The following is a 20,914-nucleotide window of genomic DNA, read 5'->3' on the forward strand; positions in this document are numbered from 1 at the left end:
AGATATGTATATAGCATAATCTAGGCGGAAATGGCAAGTGTGACATCGCGAGTCAGGAGAGACAACACCACTTGCTTCTTAAATGCCTGTTGTAGGAACACATCGACAGTACCGTTTAGTGAGATTTCGTTCACTGTTCTGAGGATCCTCGGCAGGGGAGAAAAGAATTATTTTTATAATTTTCCACAGCAAAGACAGGATTGGTACGCAAGTTACGGCGAGGTACATTAAGGTTTATCTGAGCAAGGATATCATGGGCACCCAAACAGTAAGATATTAATTTGTGCAAGAATATCAAACCAGCCAAAATCCTTTTGAATTCTAAACTTAAGATATGACAGTACTCTAGATGATCATAATAGTTAATTATGAAAGTATTTGATCCGATTCTAAGTATGAACGATTTTAAAAATTTACGTTGCACCGATTCAATGCGCGTTATATGAATATTGTAATAAGAAGACCATATTATCCCTTTATAAGTTATTATCGTTTTATTTGACCATTTTTTTATTATTTTCTTTGTATATATATTTGGACCCCTGTATTTAGTAGCCTTACGTGTAATGTACAAGGCTAAGGTACTCGGAAAAAATCGTTTTTGTTTGTCTTGGAAATGGGATGTTCGATCCCTGATTTTGGTGTATTACCTCTATGAGTCCAATCACCATTGTTCAAGAAAAATGGCGCATGATAACTACCTTTAACTACAGGATATTCCATCTTTCCTGCTTTCTGCTTTAATATTATGGCGTTGTAAACTGAAAAATGGGCACTGAAATAACAGGTGTCTGGTACTCTGTGAAGAAATATCATCGCATGTCATCATTCCTTAATTTAAACTTAAATGGATAACTTCTCATAGCTCCGTGTCCGGCAAAAATTTGGGTCGTTTCAGAAGTACTTTGGTGTGATGATGAAGGAAGTTTGCTGCATCAGCCAGCGTTGGGAAAAACATTTGACCGTTTACCCTAATAATAAAAAACACGCGTAGTGCATTTGTAACTGTGAATGTCTCGTTATACCCTATGACTCGAATGACCCCGTTTCCCCTAAAATACAAAAAAACTTGCATTGAATTTACCACACAAAAAAACTGTTTTATGCAAATTAAATATTATGTTTTTTTTATAAAAAAATATTTGCGTAGTAACGACAAGACACAACATAAAAAAAACACACATATCAAATTAGAAATATAACTTCTTTTTGGTTTTTTTAAAATAAAATATTTTTTCTGCTTGAAATAATGCTAAATGTGGTGTGAAAACGATACTTAGCTAATTTGTTAAAAATTTTCTTCAGTGAACTCGGTACTTCATTTTTCCGTTTAGATGCGCTAATTTATTATGCATTTGGCTACAACAGACAGTAACTGCTTTGAACAATATTTATAATTTCCAGTGTTTACTAAGTAAACAACTGCTTTTTTATTACTAGTTAAACAATCTTACTTTATATAAGCACTAGCTTTTACCCGCGGCTTCACTCGCATTCGCTTCACTCGCTTCAAAGGAAGAAATTAGTAAGGTAATTAATTTTATGTTTATTTTATTTATTCATTTTATTTTCCACATAATAAACAAAGATTAATAATAAAAATAATTTGACCTCACTGGGGTTGCCAGTGCCGAGAACACTTAACAATATACAAGCAAACTGTAATTAAACTGTATTTTTTAAAATGTTACTATTTTACTGTCGACTGTTTGTTTCTTTAAAATAAATAAATGAACGTCGTTTTACGCCGGGGTTTCGTTCCGAGAGACACTGGCGTTAAATAATCACAAATATAATGGAAGATAATATATGGTTAGGTTCCGTATCGAAATTCTAAGAACAGTCTTACACGTTTATTAAATACATACGAGAAATATATTCAAAATAAATAACAAATCTATTTTAAATATTAGTTAACAAAATAAACAATAATCTCTTGAAATTAATTATTTTATTTTATAATCAACACTAACTCACCAGTTAGTCGATACTAAGTTAAATTATCAAACTTTTTTCAAAAAAACATCCAATTTCGTTTGCCTTGATTGATGCTTTCTTTTTTGCAGAATCATAGCATAAACCACAAATATTTGAATATTTTTTAATTTAAATAATAGTAAAAATACATGCAATCTTACCATTTTATTTTTCTTAAAAACAAAACGAAAATGTTTCGGAAATTATTTCACACACACAAAAGGCTGCTCGCGTACACAGTAATAGAATAAAACAACGTTTAAAAGTGTGTCTGCTATTGGAATCGCGGCGCCTACTGTTGTCTGGTGTCGGCTGAACCGGGGAATCCCAAGCCGGCCGGGGTAAATCGAACCGGCGCAAAACAACGTTTACCTGTACTTAAAAAAAAATATTTTCACGTGTGAGAATAAACAAAGAAGACTTCATATAAATAGATAATTAACAAAATGTTCAGACAGTTTTGTATACTACGTTTTTATGCTTATAATTTTATGTTGACCCATATTATTTAAATTAAAAAACGTACAATTAAAAAAAAAACATCACAAAAACTAAACATTTGTGGGACAGTTGATTAAATATTGGTTCGGGCGAATGAAACAATCCATTTTACTTCTACCTAGCTCCACTATCCATATTTTTCTTTTTGAACATTTTCTCGTAACTAATTGTTTCAATGGACAGTGGAAGTAGGATAAAGACTTTCATTGCATAATTCTCAAAACCCTTTTATCAGGAAATAGCATAAGTTCGTATTTGTTTAAGTTGTCTTTGTGTTAAGGATCTAGTGATTATATAATTTATATGTCTTTTATTGTTGGGGTAATGTCTTTCGTTCGAGTGAGAAAAGTCGTTAGAAGTAGTAGTTTTGTCGTTAGTTTTGTCGTTTATCATTAAGAATTTTTCGTCTACAGTGATTTATTTTTTTGAAAAAGAAAGAAGCTTATATCGATTTCCGTTCCTCTAACTATCACTATGAAAAAATATGGCGATCTGTTAGTTTATGGTGACGCCGCATCGTTATTCTGTTCACAAATTTAATATCTTGCTAAGAAACCAAAACGGAAAGATATCAAACTAACCATAGATAAAGCAAGTAAATTTAAGAAATTTACAGAATTAATTTCAATTAGATTTTTTCTGACATCCAACCTTACCGCCTACTCATTTTTAAATCATGTCACTGATTGTTGCTTTATTATGTTTTTTTTTTATATTCGGGATGAAAAATATGTATCCTCTTTTACTTCTCACCTTTCTGGCCATCTTTATGCAAATAAAATATTTTCTTATTTTTCGTTAAGACGCAAACGAAACACAAACAAACACACTTTAGCATCTATTATATTATTATAGATTAGTTATCCACATAAAGTAATAACCTCCAACGTAAAAAGCTAGAAAATGAATTTGTAGTTATTTATTATAATCGGAATAGAAATAATAAAACAAATAAAAATTTAAATCACTAACTTTGTTGATATTTATTGTGTAATTAAAATACTTTGTTTTTATTTTTTTCATTCATTATTCCATGTCCGCTCCCTAGTTGAATCATATGGTGTCCACAAAGATCCTCCAAGCATCTCTGTCGGCTGCCAGCTCTTGTGCATCCTCCCAAGTCAGGTTCGCGTACCGTAGTTCTGACATGAACTGTCGACGAACAGTCAGCAGTGAACGTCCAGGACGTAGAGTACCTGATGCCTCTTAAAGTAGGCAAGCGTAGTTAAGGCTCTCAGGAGGCATCCGTAGCACATGGCCTAGCCAACCGTATCGCCTCCGCTTGATGACAGTTGTCACCGGAGTTCGCTGCGTCAGTTCTCTTATTACTCCATTCCTCACATTGTTTTTATTAATATATTACAACAGAGATACATAACATTTAACAGAAGGAAATATGGAAGTCTACCGTACATTTACGGAGACCAGACCGCTGTGCACGTGCAAACCACGAGCCCACTGCGTGATATCGAATAATTGGCCCATTTCACACCACGTCAAAAATCTACACGGCATGATAAAATACAAAAAGAGGATCAAGATTTGATGTTTTACAATTATTTATTTATTTCATGCATGGCAAACGCAATAACTAGTACACCATGAGACCGACTAATCTTCTTTTGGACGATTTTTACCTGAAAGTACTCTCTAAATTATAATAATAATTTTGATAAAATTATCATTGAAATCTCATTTATTAAGTTTTACTGGATTATTTGAATCGGGTCGTGGTCCCGTGGCTAGTATTGCGGACTCTTGGATCAGAGGTTCGAGGTTTGAACCTCACTCTACCCCATTTTGATTCCCATTTCCTAATAGTGAGTTATTTGCAACCCGTTGAAAATGGTCACCAAAATTGAAATATTTGGGTGAATTATAAAAACGCTAATACTGTTTTATTATTCTTTTTTTTTTATACATAACCAAGGTGTTTTTATATATATTTTTTAGGAAATCATTAACCTAAGTGTTTTATATAAGAAAATAAACTAAAAAAAAATATTATCAAATTTAAATAACGATAAAAAAAAAGGTCAATCGTATATAATTTTACCGTGCCGTTTATATTAAGATGATATGAAATAGGATATTCACCGTCGGGTATCACACCGCTGGTTTGTTTATTAAAAAAAAGTTGTAATAATGAACAGACTTTAGGTATTAACTGAGCTTAAGACCTGTCATTGGGTGTTTTAAGTGGCCACTTTACACACTGTGTACCATTGGTCATTCTGCCATTGTTTAATCCACATTTCCCTAACACATAATGAAGACTTTTGCTCTTTAAATTTACAAAAGTCAACGGATGGAAGATTTAAGTTTAGAGAAATTATTTGAGAATGGATGAATTTATAAATGATGAGGTTTTCGTGGAATCAAACATGATCATTAACTCTTCTGTTACTCATTCTTAGAACCACATCGAATTCCTGGAAGGACTAAAGCGAAGCGTATGATTTACCCTGTAAAACCACATAACACATAATATTACGTTTTCAAAGCTCATATATTTTCTAGAATGGTTTGTAGAAGTTTAGACATTTACAGGGTTTATGACCTGTCATTGGCTGGTTAAGGTGACCACTGTGTAACATGCAACATTCTGCCTGCTTAAACATATGTATTCCTTCAATTCTTCCATCTGTTGATCTTTGTAAAGTTGAAGAGCTGAAACCTTTGTTGATGCAGGTGTCATTCTGGCTGAATTATTTCATCTACAAACTAGGAAACGCCTGAAATATTTTTTTCAGTTTTTACACCTTATTTAAAAAAAAGCTGGTTTGAACATCAGGAAACATAGTAGTTAAAAATGAAGGGATTTTATTGAAATTTTAATTATGGAATACAAATTCTGTACTGTGATTCTAATATTTTAAGTCATTCTTGTTTTTTTTCGTAAAGAATTATTTTATAGAATAAGTTTTATTTAACGCATAATTTTTTTTCGGTACATTTCAAACACAAAGCAATATTTTCATAACCATTAATATTTAAAAGCAGACATAATAGGCATGTATCATAAGATGTATGAATGTGAATGTGTTAGGAATATATGTCTGGGAAGATATGTGTGACGTTCTATCGTCTGCCTACCTCTACGGGGAAATAAAGTAATGGAAGTTGAACATTTGAAACGTAAAACGGTTATCAAAAAATGAAACCCTATACTAAATATAATGATAAAATCAAATCGCGTATTAAAATATTCAAACTGTTAAATATTTATCTTTTCCGTATTTGATAATAAACTATCTGGCTTATTATTTTAATCAGATATATCGATCGTACAAAAATAAACTAATTAAGATTAAGAATTAAGAATATATCTTATGTAAAAAACCTATATATTTAATTATATACCGTAGAACTCCGTTTGTTCGAACTCCAGTTCTCCGGTTTGCCAAAGATAGGGACAAAAAGGCCTTTGGCGACCACTGCTGGCGCATTTCTTCGTCAAAGCAATTAACCTTGCAAGGCCAAAATTACTACATCACAAAGTTGTTATACCGGCAGGACATTACAGAATTTTAAATATTTATCTTCGCTCATATGTTTCGCCTAACGGATTATGCTATTCGGTACAACTTTTTTAACAGTCTCACCTGAACGAGACTGGAAGGAGAAACCCCAAACACGCTCTCCGTAAGATATAATCGATTCAATGAGCGAATTAAATATACATACGAGCATAGAATTAAGAATAGTCCAGAAGGAGCGTATAGTCATATTTGAATACATAGGACTATGTCCAATATCCCCTCACTTTGCCCCACTTTCACCGCGCACATTCATGAAGTCGCCGCGTAATGTTGCCGGATGGGAAAAAATATAATTATAACACAAATGTAAGGTAAAAAAAAACAATTTGTTAATTTCTCTAAAATTGTATTGTGCACGCGGAAAAATTGATTGACACAACAGAGTAGATAAGTAAAGGGTCATTTAATAAGAGTAATCGAATTGATGAACTTTGAATTTAAAATGTAACACAAATTTTGTTTTACATAAAACGGATATTTTTATATCATGTTAAATGCTATTTGGTGTTTTAAAGATAATGTCGATCAAATGTCCACCACGGAGTTGTTTAATCCGAGATCCAATTTTCATTAGTTCTCTCATTAGATGAGAAAAATAGGGTAAAAAAATTTACTACTCTGGCAACACTAAAAAAAAATCCATTTTGTTTTCTTCGACAATCTGACAGATGAAAAAATAATTCAATTTTTAAGTTATGCAGATGCTACTTACTCATTCATTTGCTAATTACACATGAAATGTGAACTTATCGTGTTTCTTAAAGATCTCAGCAGATTTTCTACCCTTTAAAACGACACAACACGGCATACTTGAATTCAAAACGGGAGTTGCGTACTGAGCAACGTCTACAAAGAAACTGATGGGTCAAAACGTAAAATTACTCTTAAAAGAGTAGTTTAGTCGCTTTCTGTTTGATGCGCTCATGCGGTTTCTGGACTATTCTTAATTCTATGCATACGAGTAATATATCTTAACATTTTGAAAGGTATTTTGCATCTGATTTCATAAATAGCTTTAAGACAGTACTTTAACTTATCGCAGATTCCATCGATACGTCAATTTGATCATATAACGTCTGAGATGACGTTATGAAAACGTGTTTCGATATATTGGTTCGCCATACCGGAGAAGGTACAGATAGTAAAAAAGTTATGAGTACCATATCGGTGTGTGCCTATGAAGATAGCGTTTGTAATGCCCCCCCTGGACATGTTTAAGTAAGTGTTTATATGATAACGTCTGTTACTCATTAATCCGGTCGAAGTTTTACTGTATATACGAAAAATGTAGATACCTACTAATTATATAATTTGTCTGAAATACTTCTTCTTTATTTTCCACATCCGCTCCTTAGTGAAGCATGTGGACATCACCAATTGCCCCCAGGAGACCCTATCGCCAGCCAGCATTTTTGTTTCTTCCCACGTCAATCCAGCGCCTCTTAATTCCGCTGAATAAAGTCTAAAGACCGTCATTGACGGCCTTCCAGGACGGCGTGATCTCGCAGGTTTAAAGAAAAGGCAACTTGAATTTAGGTACTTTTGAGGCATGCGCATCGCTTGCTCAAGCCTGGACAACCTCCGCATCTTTAAGATGCCCTTTATAGGAAGCTACTGCGTTCGCTCTCGGACTTCAATGTTAGTTATAAAATCAAACCACCTTATACCTAATATTCTTCTCAAGCACTTACTCTCAAAATTCAGAAGTTATGTGTTATGAGCTTTGGTATGGTGCCAAGATTCGCACCCATATAGGAGTACTGGCATTGTACAATGGTTAAATTATCGGCATTTTGTTTTGACCGAGTAGATACTATAGAGTTTCAGACAACACGCACCATGTTAAAAGTTGCTCTAGCAGTTCCTAGATGGGTTGCAAGCTCTTTGTGCATGCTTCCATCCTCAGTTATGTGAACGCAGTTTAAAGTTGTCAACTTTCTCAATCCTCTGTCCATTACTATAGAGAGGCTGATTAGGGTCAGGATAGGATTTGTTCCACATAATCTGTGTCTTTTTTGTTTTAATATTAAGACCCAGTATTAGTATTTTAGTTTTGATATATTTTGAAGAGTTTTGAAGAAAATTAAATATTATTTTTTAAAAGTTTGGCTTATCATTCTTATGTTTCAAACTAAAATCCAGAACATAGAACCGAAAAAAATGACAGTATATTATAAGTAAAGCTATCGTTATTTCACCTTTATAATATCTTTCATAGTATAAAAATGAATATTGATGATAGGATTATTTCTTAATGTTCCACGTTGATTGCTAGAACTAAAACTCATTACAAAAGCCATCTCAGGTTTCGACAACTTTGTTCATTGTTCTATAAATATTTCCACGAAAAAGGAGACTGTTAGCGATCTAATTTTACGTTTATATTGTAAAATCAGATCGCTTAGTGATACCATAAACATAAATGCTTGTAAATATTTGTATATAACCACTATCGACTTTTCTGTTTACCGGTTTTGAGATATGTTCATCTCATAATCACACAAAAATTCAAACATGAGAATTATTAGGTGTTAACATTATAGTCCTTAAAAAAAAGTTTGATTAGAATGACAGCCGTCAAACTAATTTCATTAGTGATGGGAAATTACTGATCACTGATCAAAGTGTGTATTTAGTGTGTATAAAGTGTGTTTATCAGTGTTAAACATAATTGTTCACCAAAAAAGAGACATTTATACTTTTTTCATAAACAACATCAAACGAATATTTTTTTTATTTGATCAATTTTCATTGATCAATTTGTCCCATCTCTAACGTTTTTGTAAAATGATGTAACCTAGAAGAACGTCGTTAATATTTAGGTTTATTTAAGTTTTTCTTTAGTTTTAAAGCTGATTTTTAATATTAATGTTGATTTATATTTCAAGCATTGTAATAAAAAAAATAATTAACACGCCAGATACAAATGAGTTTCCGTGTGTCAATATAAATAACTCCTGTGTCGTTACTACAAAGTTATGTCGTCACTTTTATTGACAACTGTCATTCTAATCATTTAACATTTTAAGGACTTTAGTTATGCCGTTATTTTCCAAATTGAAAATGAATACCAAACGTTTAAAAATATGTTGATTTTATTAAAAGTTATATCCGTTTTTTATATAAGGAGAACAAGCCGACACAATAAAAAATGAAAAAAACCAGTCGATAATGCATTATTCTTCATTAAAATAATTATATTTAATGAAGAAGAATAAACTTGAAGAAATTAATCTGACGCCTGCATAACACCTTTTCTCCTCGACAGCCCAAAGCAGCGAAACACCGAGTTTTGAGAATAAAAGTCTCAGAAGAATCTCGGGTGTGCGGTGGTTTGACTTTGTAAATAATGATGTCATAAGAGAACGGACGCTGCAAACTCCGGTGACAATTGTCATCGAGCAGAGACGATACTCTTGGCTGAGCCATATACTGCGGATGCCTCCTGAGAGCTTTAACCACGCTTGCCTACTTTACAAGGCATCAGGTTCTCGTCGCCCTGGACGTCCGCTGCCAGTTCGCTGTCCGTCGGCAGTTCATTTCAGAGCTACTTCGATTATGACGATGTTTCTTGTTTTCTAAGAACTACACATCAAACGGCCGGTAGGAAAGAGCCTCCGAGGACTGGCCGGAATGGAAAACGAAGTATCGAAGGAGTTATCTCCGGAAATAAACTATGGCCGGAAGAATGAAATTGAACTAAAATTTGCAGAAATAATTTAAAGATAATAAATTGAACATGAAAGTGGCAGAAGTAAATTTGTTTTTGAAAAGAAATGAAACCATTTTAAACCACATACATTTTTGTGACATTTCAAAACTTAGTCTTTATTGAGATCCCAGATAAGCTTAGTCTAAATTTGAGATGGCGTAATTTGCCGGTCTAAAAGTAATTATATTTTAGTCACTTAAAACATTTAAGTATATTTTTTAACAGAAATATCTTTAAATTTATTGATTTATCTAATTTATGTTTGTTTGTTTTTTATTATTGAGCGATAAAAACAAAATATAGTTTTAAAATGGCAAAATCGTATGATTTCCTCATTTTGCGTTCATTTTACCAGACTACAGCCTTAAATATATATATATTCGAGTATGTATTCAAATCTAGCAATAGAAAAACATTGCCGGGTTTAGCTCGTTTAGGTATAAAGTAATAACAATTTTATGAATGTAAGTATTGTTTTAATGTATATAATAAAAACAACTTTACATTTAGTATCTGTTTTTATTATATATACTCCAACAATACTTAAATTCATACAATTGTCATTAATTTATACTTAAATTATTTTTATTTGATCTCTTTTATTTCCATGATTACATAAAATCAACATTTATAACCCCTGCTTGCATTTGTTTATTTCATATAAACTTGTTTAGTCTAGCATAGTCTGACGATGTCGGTCACGACGAAATCCGGTCACTGGTAACTGTTATAAATTAAAGTTAAATAAATCTGTAAAATAGTTATAATTTTAATCTTAATCTTCTTTCTTTAAAATAAAAATACTTGGATTTGTAGATGGTACCACCTGTTTCATGTACCAATAAGTAAAACATCGTGTGTTAAAAATGCTTTTTTTCGTAGGACTTTTTCAATGTACAATACAAAATTTAAAAATATAGATTAAACAAACATCACTCTGTCAGATTTAAAATTTACACTAAAAATGTATTATGTAACTTAGTAGACATTATAATAATAAATATGTACATCTCCTCCCCCTCCTTATCCTCTCTTCAAGCATTTTTGTCCTAATCCCGCCCAATTTACAGTAACTTAATGTTCTTAAAATTAATATTTAAAAAATCTTTGATTATTGAGTACATGAAAATAACATTTTTATATGTATAAATTGAATGTATTTATTTGATATGTAATATATATTTTCTTTACTAACTTTGTATACTATGTGGAAATCTGTTATTAGTTCTGAGTTTTTACACTATATCTGTTTGTTTACTAAAAATATGTATGTAGAACTGTTGATTTCCCTAATAAAATAAAATAAAATAAACGATAATAGCTTGAAACGGGGTGTGTACCCATGTAAGCAGAGCAAATTTTATTATAAAATAAATAAGTAAATAAACTCAACACATATTTTTACTAATAAAAAAAGGTTTAAAGCTTTGAATTAAAATCGTATGTAATCAGTGGTATACCGTTCTGAATTCTAGATTTCATTTTTATTTAATCGTTCAAACTAAATAAAACCAGCGCAAATTCAAAAGTGAATGCAAAACTCTTTTTTTACAATACTATCTTAATGAAGTCTTGGGTGACAAAAATAAAGTAAAGGTCAAATTTTCGAGAAATTAAATTAAAAATGAACTGCTTTAAACTCGTTTTCCTTTGTCGGAAATTTTATTCGGTAAGTTATTATATTAACAAATGAATAAAGCTTTATTGAAACATTTAAAAACCCATCTTTATTAAATAAGTTAGGCAAAAAAGGCAGAACTGGGAATTTCTAAATGAATTAAATTGATTTTTATAGTATCATCAAATAGAAAGATTTTCAAATCCCACTACGTGAAAATTCGGGGAAATCAAATAACGACCACTTGTTAAGAGTGATGTTTTAAGGTGATGTTTTAAGGTTTTATAAATTAATTTATTTTTATGTAAGTAACTACGTTGGTATATTTTTTTCACAAAGGAAATTATCAGTTCATGGTTTACCTCTTCGTTCTCATTCTCTAGGCACTCTCTTAATACCCATACACAATTCCTCTTTCTTCTCTAACTCATATAGTGTCCATGCGGCTCGACTGTGGATTCATCTCCCATCCACCATCAAAGATGTTACTACATTATCTCTGTTTAAATCACGTCTGAAGAAACATCTCCTTTCTCTTCCCTAATCTCTCCTCCTTTCCTTTTTCCTCTTTCTGCTTTTTTCCTTTTTCCCATTGAGTAATAGTTTTGATTTAAGGTAATTTATAAACAAATACGTTTATTTCTATTTTTATATATTTTTCACTTTTTAATCTTTTTTTTTTTTCTTTTGAATATGTTCTGTAACTTGAATAATAAAAATAAAACTTTTATTTTATTGGTTAATTGGAAGAAATTGCCATTTGGCAATAAGCCCGCCAATGTACAAATAACATTATGTACAAAAAGTTAAATAAATAAATAAAATAAAATCATTCATTAAAGTTTACGATTTTTTGTGGAAAATTTTGCTGACTTAAATAATATTTTCAAGAACAATTAATGAGGGAATTCAGAGGCTTTTTTGTATCTGTTATAAATTTTAATTTATGATCTATAATGAATTTAATCATCATTTATAATAAATTAAAATTGTATTTTAAAAGTTATTTTATAAGCTAATCAACCCATGGGAAAAATGTTTGTCGCAAGAGGTAAAATTACCGGTTCACAATGGAGTCTTCGTGCCGATCCTGATGTATGGGAGCAAAGTATGATCTAGAAAAAACGGGATAAAAGTAGGCTGAATGCTGTCGTAATTCCATCTCTCAGGCAAATGTGAAACTATCTACGATAGATGTACAAATGTTAAGATCCGTGCATTATGAAAGGCTGAGATAAGCATTATCGACAAAATTAAGAAATAAGTTTTGCGTTTGTTTGGACTTGTAGAGTGAATGGACAACGAAAGGGCGGGTAAAAATATTTATTATGCAAATTTTGATGGACGCAGAAAAAGGAGAAGACCGAAAAACAGTTAGCATTACAAAATTCAACAAATATTTGAAGATGGAAATGTCAAATAGAATATGAATTTCTTTCAAGTAAAAATATTTTGTTAAATGTATATAACCCGTAAGGGTTTATCAATGAAACATTTCAATAAAAAAAAAAAAAAAAGGTAAAATAATCGACGCGCGTACATAAGAAGATGTATGAATGTAGATATAGGAATCAAGATCCGTATGCAAAGACTGAGTGATATAGCGATGTATCCTCTCTGCCTTCCGTTTTGGGGGAACGGCGTGATGGTTTGTTTGTTGTAAATTTAAATTAAACCAACTGTGACGTCACGAGTTCAAGTCGATGAATTTTCCAGACATTTAAAACGAGAACCCCATACCAGTCAAAACACGCTGAACGTTGAAAAACATAGCTACACGGAAACCAAAAACCTATCACAACACATAACGATACTGTAATTTATTGGATGATTCACGAGAACTTGTGACGTAGTTCAAAGTACTTTTTTTATTTTTTTATAAATTGTTGGAACGGATTTTTTATTATAATAATAAAAATGCCTTTATAGTCATTCCACTTTAATTTATAAAATTCAATTGTGACTCTGTTTCGTCATAACCAACATCGTTTGATCAGTCTAACAAAGATTTTTATCACTCGTAAGAAAATATTTTTTATGTTCAACCTTCCGTAGCACTGAACTTTCTCATTATTATTACATTTTATTGTTCAATATCGTGCAAATTATTATTTCTTTAATTAATTAATCAATTTACATTCGTATATTATTATTTTGGTATTTCAATGGATGAAACATTTGTGTTCTAATTTTAACGATTTTTTTTTGTTTTTGATATCTATCGTATTATTCTAATAGCCTTTATTGTTTTTTTAATGTATTCCCATCAGGGGCAAACCGTGTATAGAAGCGATTATGTGTATCTTATCATTATATTTGACTAACTATAATAACGTTTTACTGTAACCTCATTTAAAGAAAAACAAATAAATAGTTAAAATTTATTTTGAATCATTTATACCGTTTGTATTTCTATCCTAATATAAATATTAATATTGATAAAGCGCGCCCAGGGGCTATGGTGAGCCAAGAAACTAGCTGATTATTCCAGCTTATTTTTTCATACAAATAAGTATACTATATTTTGAATGTCTTAACCCCAGTGCGGGTTTTTATTCCTAGATTAAACTTGCAGATTACACAAATTATTTGAAGATTCTTGATTTGGAAAACATTATTTCTCAAGGGCCATTTTTCTTTGAGATGGTACTTTTGACATAAGACCATAATTACTTTTATGCGTCGCATTGCAGGACATATGGCACTCGATGCGGCCGTTTTTAGCACTAATTATTTCTAGAACAGTTCGGCTAGTTGACATTTCAATTGAATCACCAATATTGACTGAATTCATAGTACTATTTTATATTGATTTTTAAAGAGTTTTGAATTAAGGTGATCTATAGTATATCTATATTTTATTTATTTTATTTTATTTTATTTTTATTTTATTAGGGAAATCAACAGTTCTAAATACATATTTTTAGTAAACAAACAGATATAGTGTATAAACTCAGAACCAATAACAGATTTCCACATAGTATACAAAGTTAGTAAAGAATATATATATTACATATCAAATAAATACATACAATTTATACATATAAAAATGTTATTTTCAAGTACTCAATAATCAAAGATTTTTTAAATATTAATTTTAAGAACATTAAGTTACTGTAAATTGGGCGGGATAAGGACAAAAATGCTTGAAGATAGGATAAGGAGGGGGGGGGGGGGAGATGTACATATTTATTATTATAATGTCTACTAAGTTAGAAGGTGGAGACAGTGAGAGTAGATACATAAGAAATACCGGTTTTGTATTTAAGGTACTTTATAAATTTGTTTTGAATATTTTCTATTCTACTTATATATATGGCATACTGGGGATTCCATATCTGAGAGGCGTATTCCAAATGGCTTCTGACAAATGTATAATATAATGAAATAAGGGCCTTTGGATTATTAAAGTGTTTACTCATTCGAATTATGAAACCTAACATGCTCAATGCTTTGGAGGTAATTTTATTGATATGCGATTCAAAAAGTAGTTTTGAGTCTAAAACAATCCCAAGATCTTTAATTTCGTGCTTTCTCATTAGTACATTATTGTTTAGTTTGTAATCAAAATTAAGAATTTTTCTTTTCCTTGTGAATGTAATACAGACACATTTATTTATATTCAAAAACAGTTTATTTTCAATACAATAGTCAGTTAGACGATTAAGATCGTCTTGAATCATTAGGCAATCTTCTTGAGATTTAACTTTAGCGTATATTTTCATATCATCGGCATAAAGAAGAAATTTTGAATAACGAAAGCAAACATCAATGTCATTTATATATATAAGAAATAATAGGGGACCGAGTAGACTTCCCTGGGGAACACCAGAGGAGATTTCTGCCCAGTCAGATTTATACCCACCAATTACTACCGATTGACATCGATTACTAATATATGATATCAGCCAGCGCAGAAGATCACCATGTATACCTATAGCCAAAAGTTTGCGTGTTAAGACTGAATGGTCAACTTTGTCAAAGGCTTTGCTGTAGTCAGTATATATAGCATCAGTTTGGAAACCACTTTCCATTGTGTTTAAAATATCATTTGTAAATAAAGTAAGGTTTGTAACGGTCGAGCGTCCGAAGAAAAAGCCATGTTGTTGAGGACAGATATAGGATTTTACTGCATGGAATAATTTTTCATAAATAATTTTTTCAAATAATTTAGCGAATGTCGATAGTATTGAAATTGGCCTATAGTTGTTTGCGTCATTTTTTAACATATCACGAAGTTACGTTGTTTGAGTTGATTTTATAGATGAAATTCGTTGTATCACACAAAACCACAGAAAAATATCAATTTATAGTATTTTTTACATACATTTTATTAAGTACCTTCTATGTAGGTACAAAAATATATTTTTTTTTATGGCTTACCTGTAAATAAAATCACTATTTGCCACTGATTCCCATACACAGGCCATGTCTTTGTAAGTTTTTTTTTATGTAAAAGTGTATTTTATATTAGTAACTTATTGTAAAGTACAAATAAAAAAAAATGAAAATGTTGTTATAAAAACATTGAAAAGTTATATAATATGTATATCAATTCCATCAGGGATTTTTTTTTTACAAAGATTTGGATGTACCAAAAAAACGTTTCTGTTTTTCAGCATCAAGGGGGCGTTCGTCTCCTTACGGAGGTGGACAAGGAGGTTACCAATCTGGAGGGTACCAAGGCGGCCAGGATGGCGGATCCAGGAGAGCCAGCAGCAGTGTTAGCCAAGTAAGATTTAAAAAAAAAAAATTACATATTTGTTTAATTTTTTACAGGCTCATTTAGTTTTTTTTTTTTATATATCGATCACGATCTTTCCCCTTTTTGCACCAAATGGCGCATAGGGTATATCAATAGCAGCATAATGATCTGTCTTACTCTTCGGGCTCCAACCCATGGACTATGAAAAACGCCGTGAAAAATATACATACTTTTATTATAAAATACTTTTTTTAAATACATCTAGGAAGCATAAACAAATTAAAAAATATTAAATTATAATAAGATAGTTCGATGGTTTTCATCATCATACTCATTCCACATGCTTTATATTTGACCACAAGGCGGATATACAGTTTTAGTAAATTAAAACATTACATTGAAGTTTTCACAAATTGTTTGTAGTAAAATAAAATTTCTGTATTAGCAGCAACATTTTATGCGTTTTTTATTTTAAATTTAAAATGTTTTAAACATTTTTTTATTAAAAAACAATCAAACTACGCAAAATAACAGTTTCAAATAATAATATGTATTGTATTATCAGCGCTCTGATTGTTTGAAGTTTTGTAATTTTGAAAAAACTCCACGTGAGACGTCACCAGTTCTCTTTAGTGAGTTCTGGTGATTGGTGAATTTGCTTCCCATTAACTCTCGGCTCTCATTGGTTTATTTAGAAGTTCTAGTAACGGTATTCAAGGTAGCTAGTTACTAATTTTTTTTTAAACATTTTTAAGAGACTTTGCCGTACAATTTACTGCTCTATTTTTTATTGCGTCTAAGAAAACATATTTTTATCTAATTTCCCGTAGCACTGAACCTATTCATTCCATCATTATCTCTTTATTTGCACCCAAGAAAAGGGCACTGCATAACAACTTCAATTGCAGCGTATCAATATCATTTTGGTAACATGGAAGGTAATGTGATCACACTTTAACTTCAGATGTCCTGAATGAACTTTAAGTCAATAATTCACGTCCACCTGACAGGAAGTAAACCTAATGAGCTTCTTTTAAAATATATGTAGTATTGTGTCATGATCTTTTTGTTTTTTTTTCTGTCAATTTTGTCGGACAAACTCGGAGTTTCACACGGTGTTACTTACGAAAACGTTCTTCGAGAAGTGTGCGGGCGTTGGTTCCTGAAGGATTATATGAAATCAGGCATTAAAAATTATTCTTGTTTGTGTGAAAAAGACCCAGTCATTGTTTTTAGCAAGTTGAAGGGAAAGATATGAGAAAAATATGTTTGTCATTTCAAGGATTTTGCAACTGGTGACTGTTATATGAGATGTTTGTTTGTCCCGAAATTTTAATGTTCAACAAAAAGTTATTAAAGTAATATTTGTAATAATTTCAACGGAATAATTTTAGCAACAGTGAGTGGTTTAGAAAATTTGTTGCTTTTAAAATAGGAAGGTTCATGAAAATATTATATAGACATAAACAATTTTGGTATAATATTTTTAAAAAAATTATTGCGCTGGTAATTATCGACAAGTTCAGCCATTATGATTGAGCTGCAAAGCTGAAGTTCTATTTTTACACACAGAAATGCATTTTCTAATTGCTTGAACATGGAATAGAGAACTAACAAATAATATATATTATATATATATACATGTATATATGTCGGGAAGCTTAAGAAGTTATTGCGTATTTTATTGATGTTCTTTAAACAAAAACCAACAAATGAAACTTTTCTGAGTCATAAAATAGGTTTTCTCAAAAACATAATTTCTGTTTTTATTCGCATTTTCAACAAAGCCAGCCATAATTATTTTCTTTCAAATATTTCTTAAAGGAAACTCATAAATGTCATAAACAGCGCTATGATTAAGAGTTATTCTTGATTTTTATTATTTTCTTGCATAAATGTCAAGCCGAGAGAAAGGAATATTTAATCATTAAACATTTTACAGCAATAAATAGTCATTAGAATTATTTTATGGCCATTTACTGTAATTAAAATCCAAAATTATAAATTTTTTAGCCTTTTAATTACACTTTTCAATCGATAAATACAGGTGTTTTAATTTTTACAAATAATTATGTAGCTTAGATCTAAAATGGCCAATGAAAAAAAGCTATTTTACAGGGAAGTAATATTGCAGCAATTGTGTATAGTTGGAACGAGATGTTCAAACCAAAAATTAATAAAAAGAACTTTATCCTATTACAAAAAACATTTCAAAAACAATTTAAATCGAACCTCTAAAAAAATTGGATGGAAAAAGAAAAATTCTGACATCGGTTCTTTTAGATCCAAACCACCCAATTTATTTTAAGAACAATAAGGCAATTCAAGAATATCACCACTAACTAAATTATTGCGCGAGAAAGAAAAACTTTTTATTCAAACCAGCAAATGACAGTTCATAAGCTCTGTAAACGCCTCGACTTCCATATTTCCCTCTGAAAAATGTTTTCCCTCTCTGTTGCAACAAAGTTAGATCTAAAAGTATTGCTCACCAAGCCGTTTGATGTGAAATCGAACGAAAATCTCAAATAACATATCAAATTTTAAAAAATGCATTTTTGTCTGCTTTGTATGTTCGAAAACATTTATCCAAAAAAAAACAATTTTACTTGTTTTTGTAGACAATTTTATTGACTTTAATTTGTCCTTGCATTTTTTTTCGTATTGTTAGTTTTGGAGATGTTTATTGAAAACCAAAAATAGGGACCTTTGACACCCCCCCTCACACTTAACGCACCCCCACCCTCAAGGACTTTTAGTGTGTTATGCGATAGATACCAACAAACTATCGTGCCAAGTCTCGAGATTCCGGGGTTTTTTTCCTTCGACCACCTTTTTTTGGTAAAATTTGCCTAGCCTGTAAATAGGGATCCAAAAATGAACTTGAAAATATGATAAAAATCAGCAAACTACCGTGAAAATGTATAAAATATACTGCGAGATTTTTTCAATTAATAATAAAAAACAAAATAATTGTATTATTACATCTGAACAGTTCTTTACATTGTATTTAGGTACTTTCAAACTAATACAGTAAACATGGCATTTCTTAATATGTTTTGTATTTAAAAATGTATCAGTGACAAATATTATGTAACAAGTAAATAAAACATTTTAAAAGAACATTTTTCAATGTGTTTTTCTCATATGCGGAGAATAACTCAAAGACGCGAACAGTAGAATGTATTTTACTCACCCTGAGTTTTATGTTTGAATAGGAGCAAAGTTTGTTACATTGTGTTTAATTAAAGTTTAAAAACGAATAAATTATTTTCGTTCTTCACACTTTCAGGCTTCTCATTTTACATTTTCATCCTTTATAAATTAAAACAATTTGAGCAGAAACGAGCGGTTTGGTTTAAGTTGTACCATTAAAATCGCGTATGTAATAAGTACAGCATGTTTTATTCATAACACTGATAATATAATAAGTATGTACATTTTCGTTATTGTTAGATACGTATAATTCACAAATTTGCGGATCAATGTAATCCACTTAACTTGATAGAGGTACATAGCATACTCTTATGGTAATTCTAAAATTGATGTATCTTACACTTCATGTTATTATCCTCTTTGATCGTTACAGAGTTCTATTTATCATCTCAATAACCTCTATAATTATAGTTCTTGATAATACGTACCCGTTTTTCGTATATATTTGCTAAAACACTATTTCCGAAATACATTTATGTTCAATTCCCTTATTTAAGGTATTCTCCATCCCTGTTGTAATTTGTTAATCTTAATGACTCCCGAGGGGGTGAAATTTAGTCTTTTGTCGACGAACATTTGGACCAACTCAAATACTGTAATGAAACCAACTGGTCCAAGAAGAAGTTTAAAAATTGGAAAATTGTTTTCAGGCGTTGCCTAGTATGTGAAATAATTCAGTCAGATAAATTTCTTTACAACAATAAAGGTTTCAGCTCTTTAACTTCACTAAAATCAACAAACGGAAGAATTGAAGAAATATGGATGTTCAAACATAGAATGGTGAATGTTACCCAGTGTGTAAATTGGCCACTTAAACCAGCCAATGACAGGTCATAAGCCTTGACTTCCATATTCCCTTATTGACGGTATTCTCCATCCCTGTTGTAATTTGTTAATTTATGTACTGAATAATTCAAATATGTCATTCACTCAATCGGACCCATCTGTCGCACACGATCACGCAAAAGGTAATTTTTTTTTGTATGATTTATTTTAGTATCTACCTGTATTAACTTTTATCTGCTTTTTTGAGTCTATTTTCATAATTCAAACCCGTTATGGTAGAGTCTTGTTGTTTGTTAATATCATGGACTTGACTGTCTCCTCCTATCTCGCAGTTGCGAGCGAGTACATTCTTACAGCCAAACGAGTCGGTAACTCGAAAATCATGACATTGGAATGTTCAGCGCGCAACAAATAATTTAAAGGTAATTTTAGTGACAAAACAATTATTATTCCCCACAGAAAGTAGATAGATTCTTATTTAAAATTACTTTTGTATTCTTGTGCAAATAATTTCAAGATACTTAATATCTGTACCTCAGAGGCAGACGGATGCAAATACAGAATTTGATGAAATAACATTTTGATTTTTGTATCCAATTTATGATCATGTCCATTGATTTTGAAAATACGTAAGTCTTATGATGAAAAAAACAATATACCATAATACTAAAAATACCAACTAATGTTATAAATTGGCTTGTGTTGAATATTTGACTTTTGGATATGCATCCGTCTGCCTATGAGATATAGATATTGATGACTCCGAGAATGTATTTGGCAGTATCTGTTTACTGATTTTATTTTTTATAATATTTTTTTATTACATTTAGGCCAAAAGAGTCGAATTTAAAAGCATT

The 20,914-nt window shown here is 30.9% G+C and overlaps 1 protein-coding gene across 1 annotated transcript in view; it reads left to right on the forward strand.

Moving 5' to 3' along the window:
- Positions 1-20,914, forward strand: part of LOC148274036 (uncharacterized) — a 296,176-nt gene that overhangs the window by 247,362 nt on the left and 27,900 nt on the right. The window contains exon 4 of the mRNA XM_088237724.1: positions 15,970-16,082. Coding sequence (XP_088093850.1) covers positions 15,970-16,082 — 113 coding nt within the window. The remainder of the gene's footprint in view (positions 1-15,969; positions 16,083-20,914) is intronic.

Source organism: Micrasema longulum, unplaced genomic scaffold, assembly GCF_059751315.1.
Source record: "Micrasema longulum isolate JH-2025_06_02 unplaced genomic scaffold, ASM5975131v1 h1tg001775l, whole genome shotgun sequence".
Lineage (NCBI taxonomy): Eukaryota > Metazoa > Arthropoda > Insecta > Trichoptera > Brachycentridae > Micrasema > Micrasema longulum.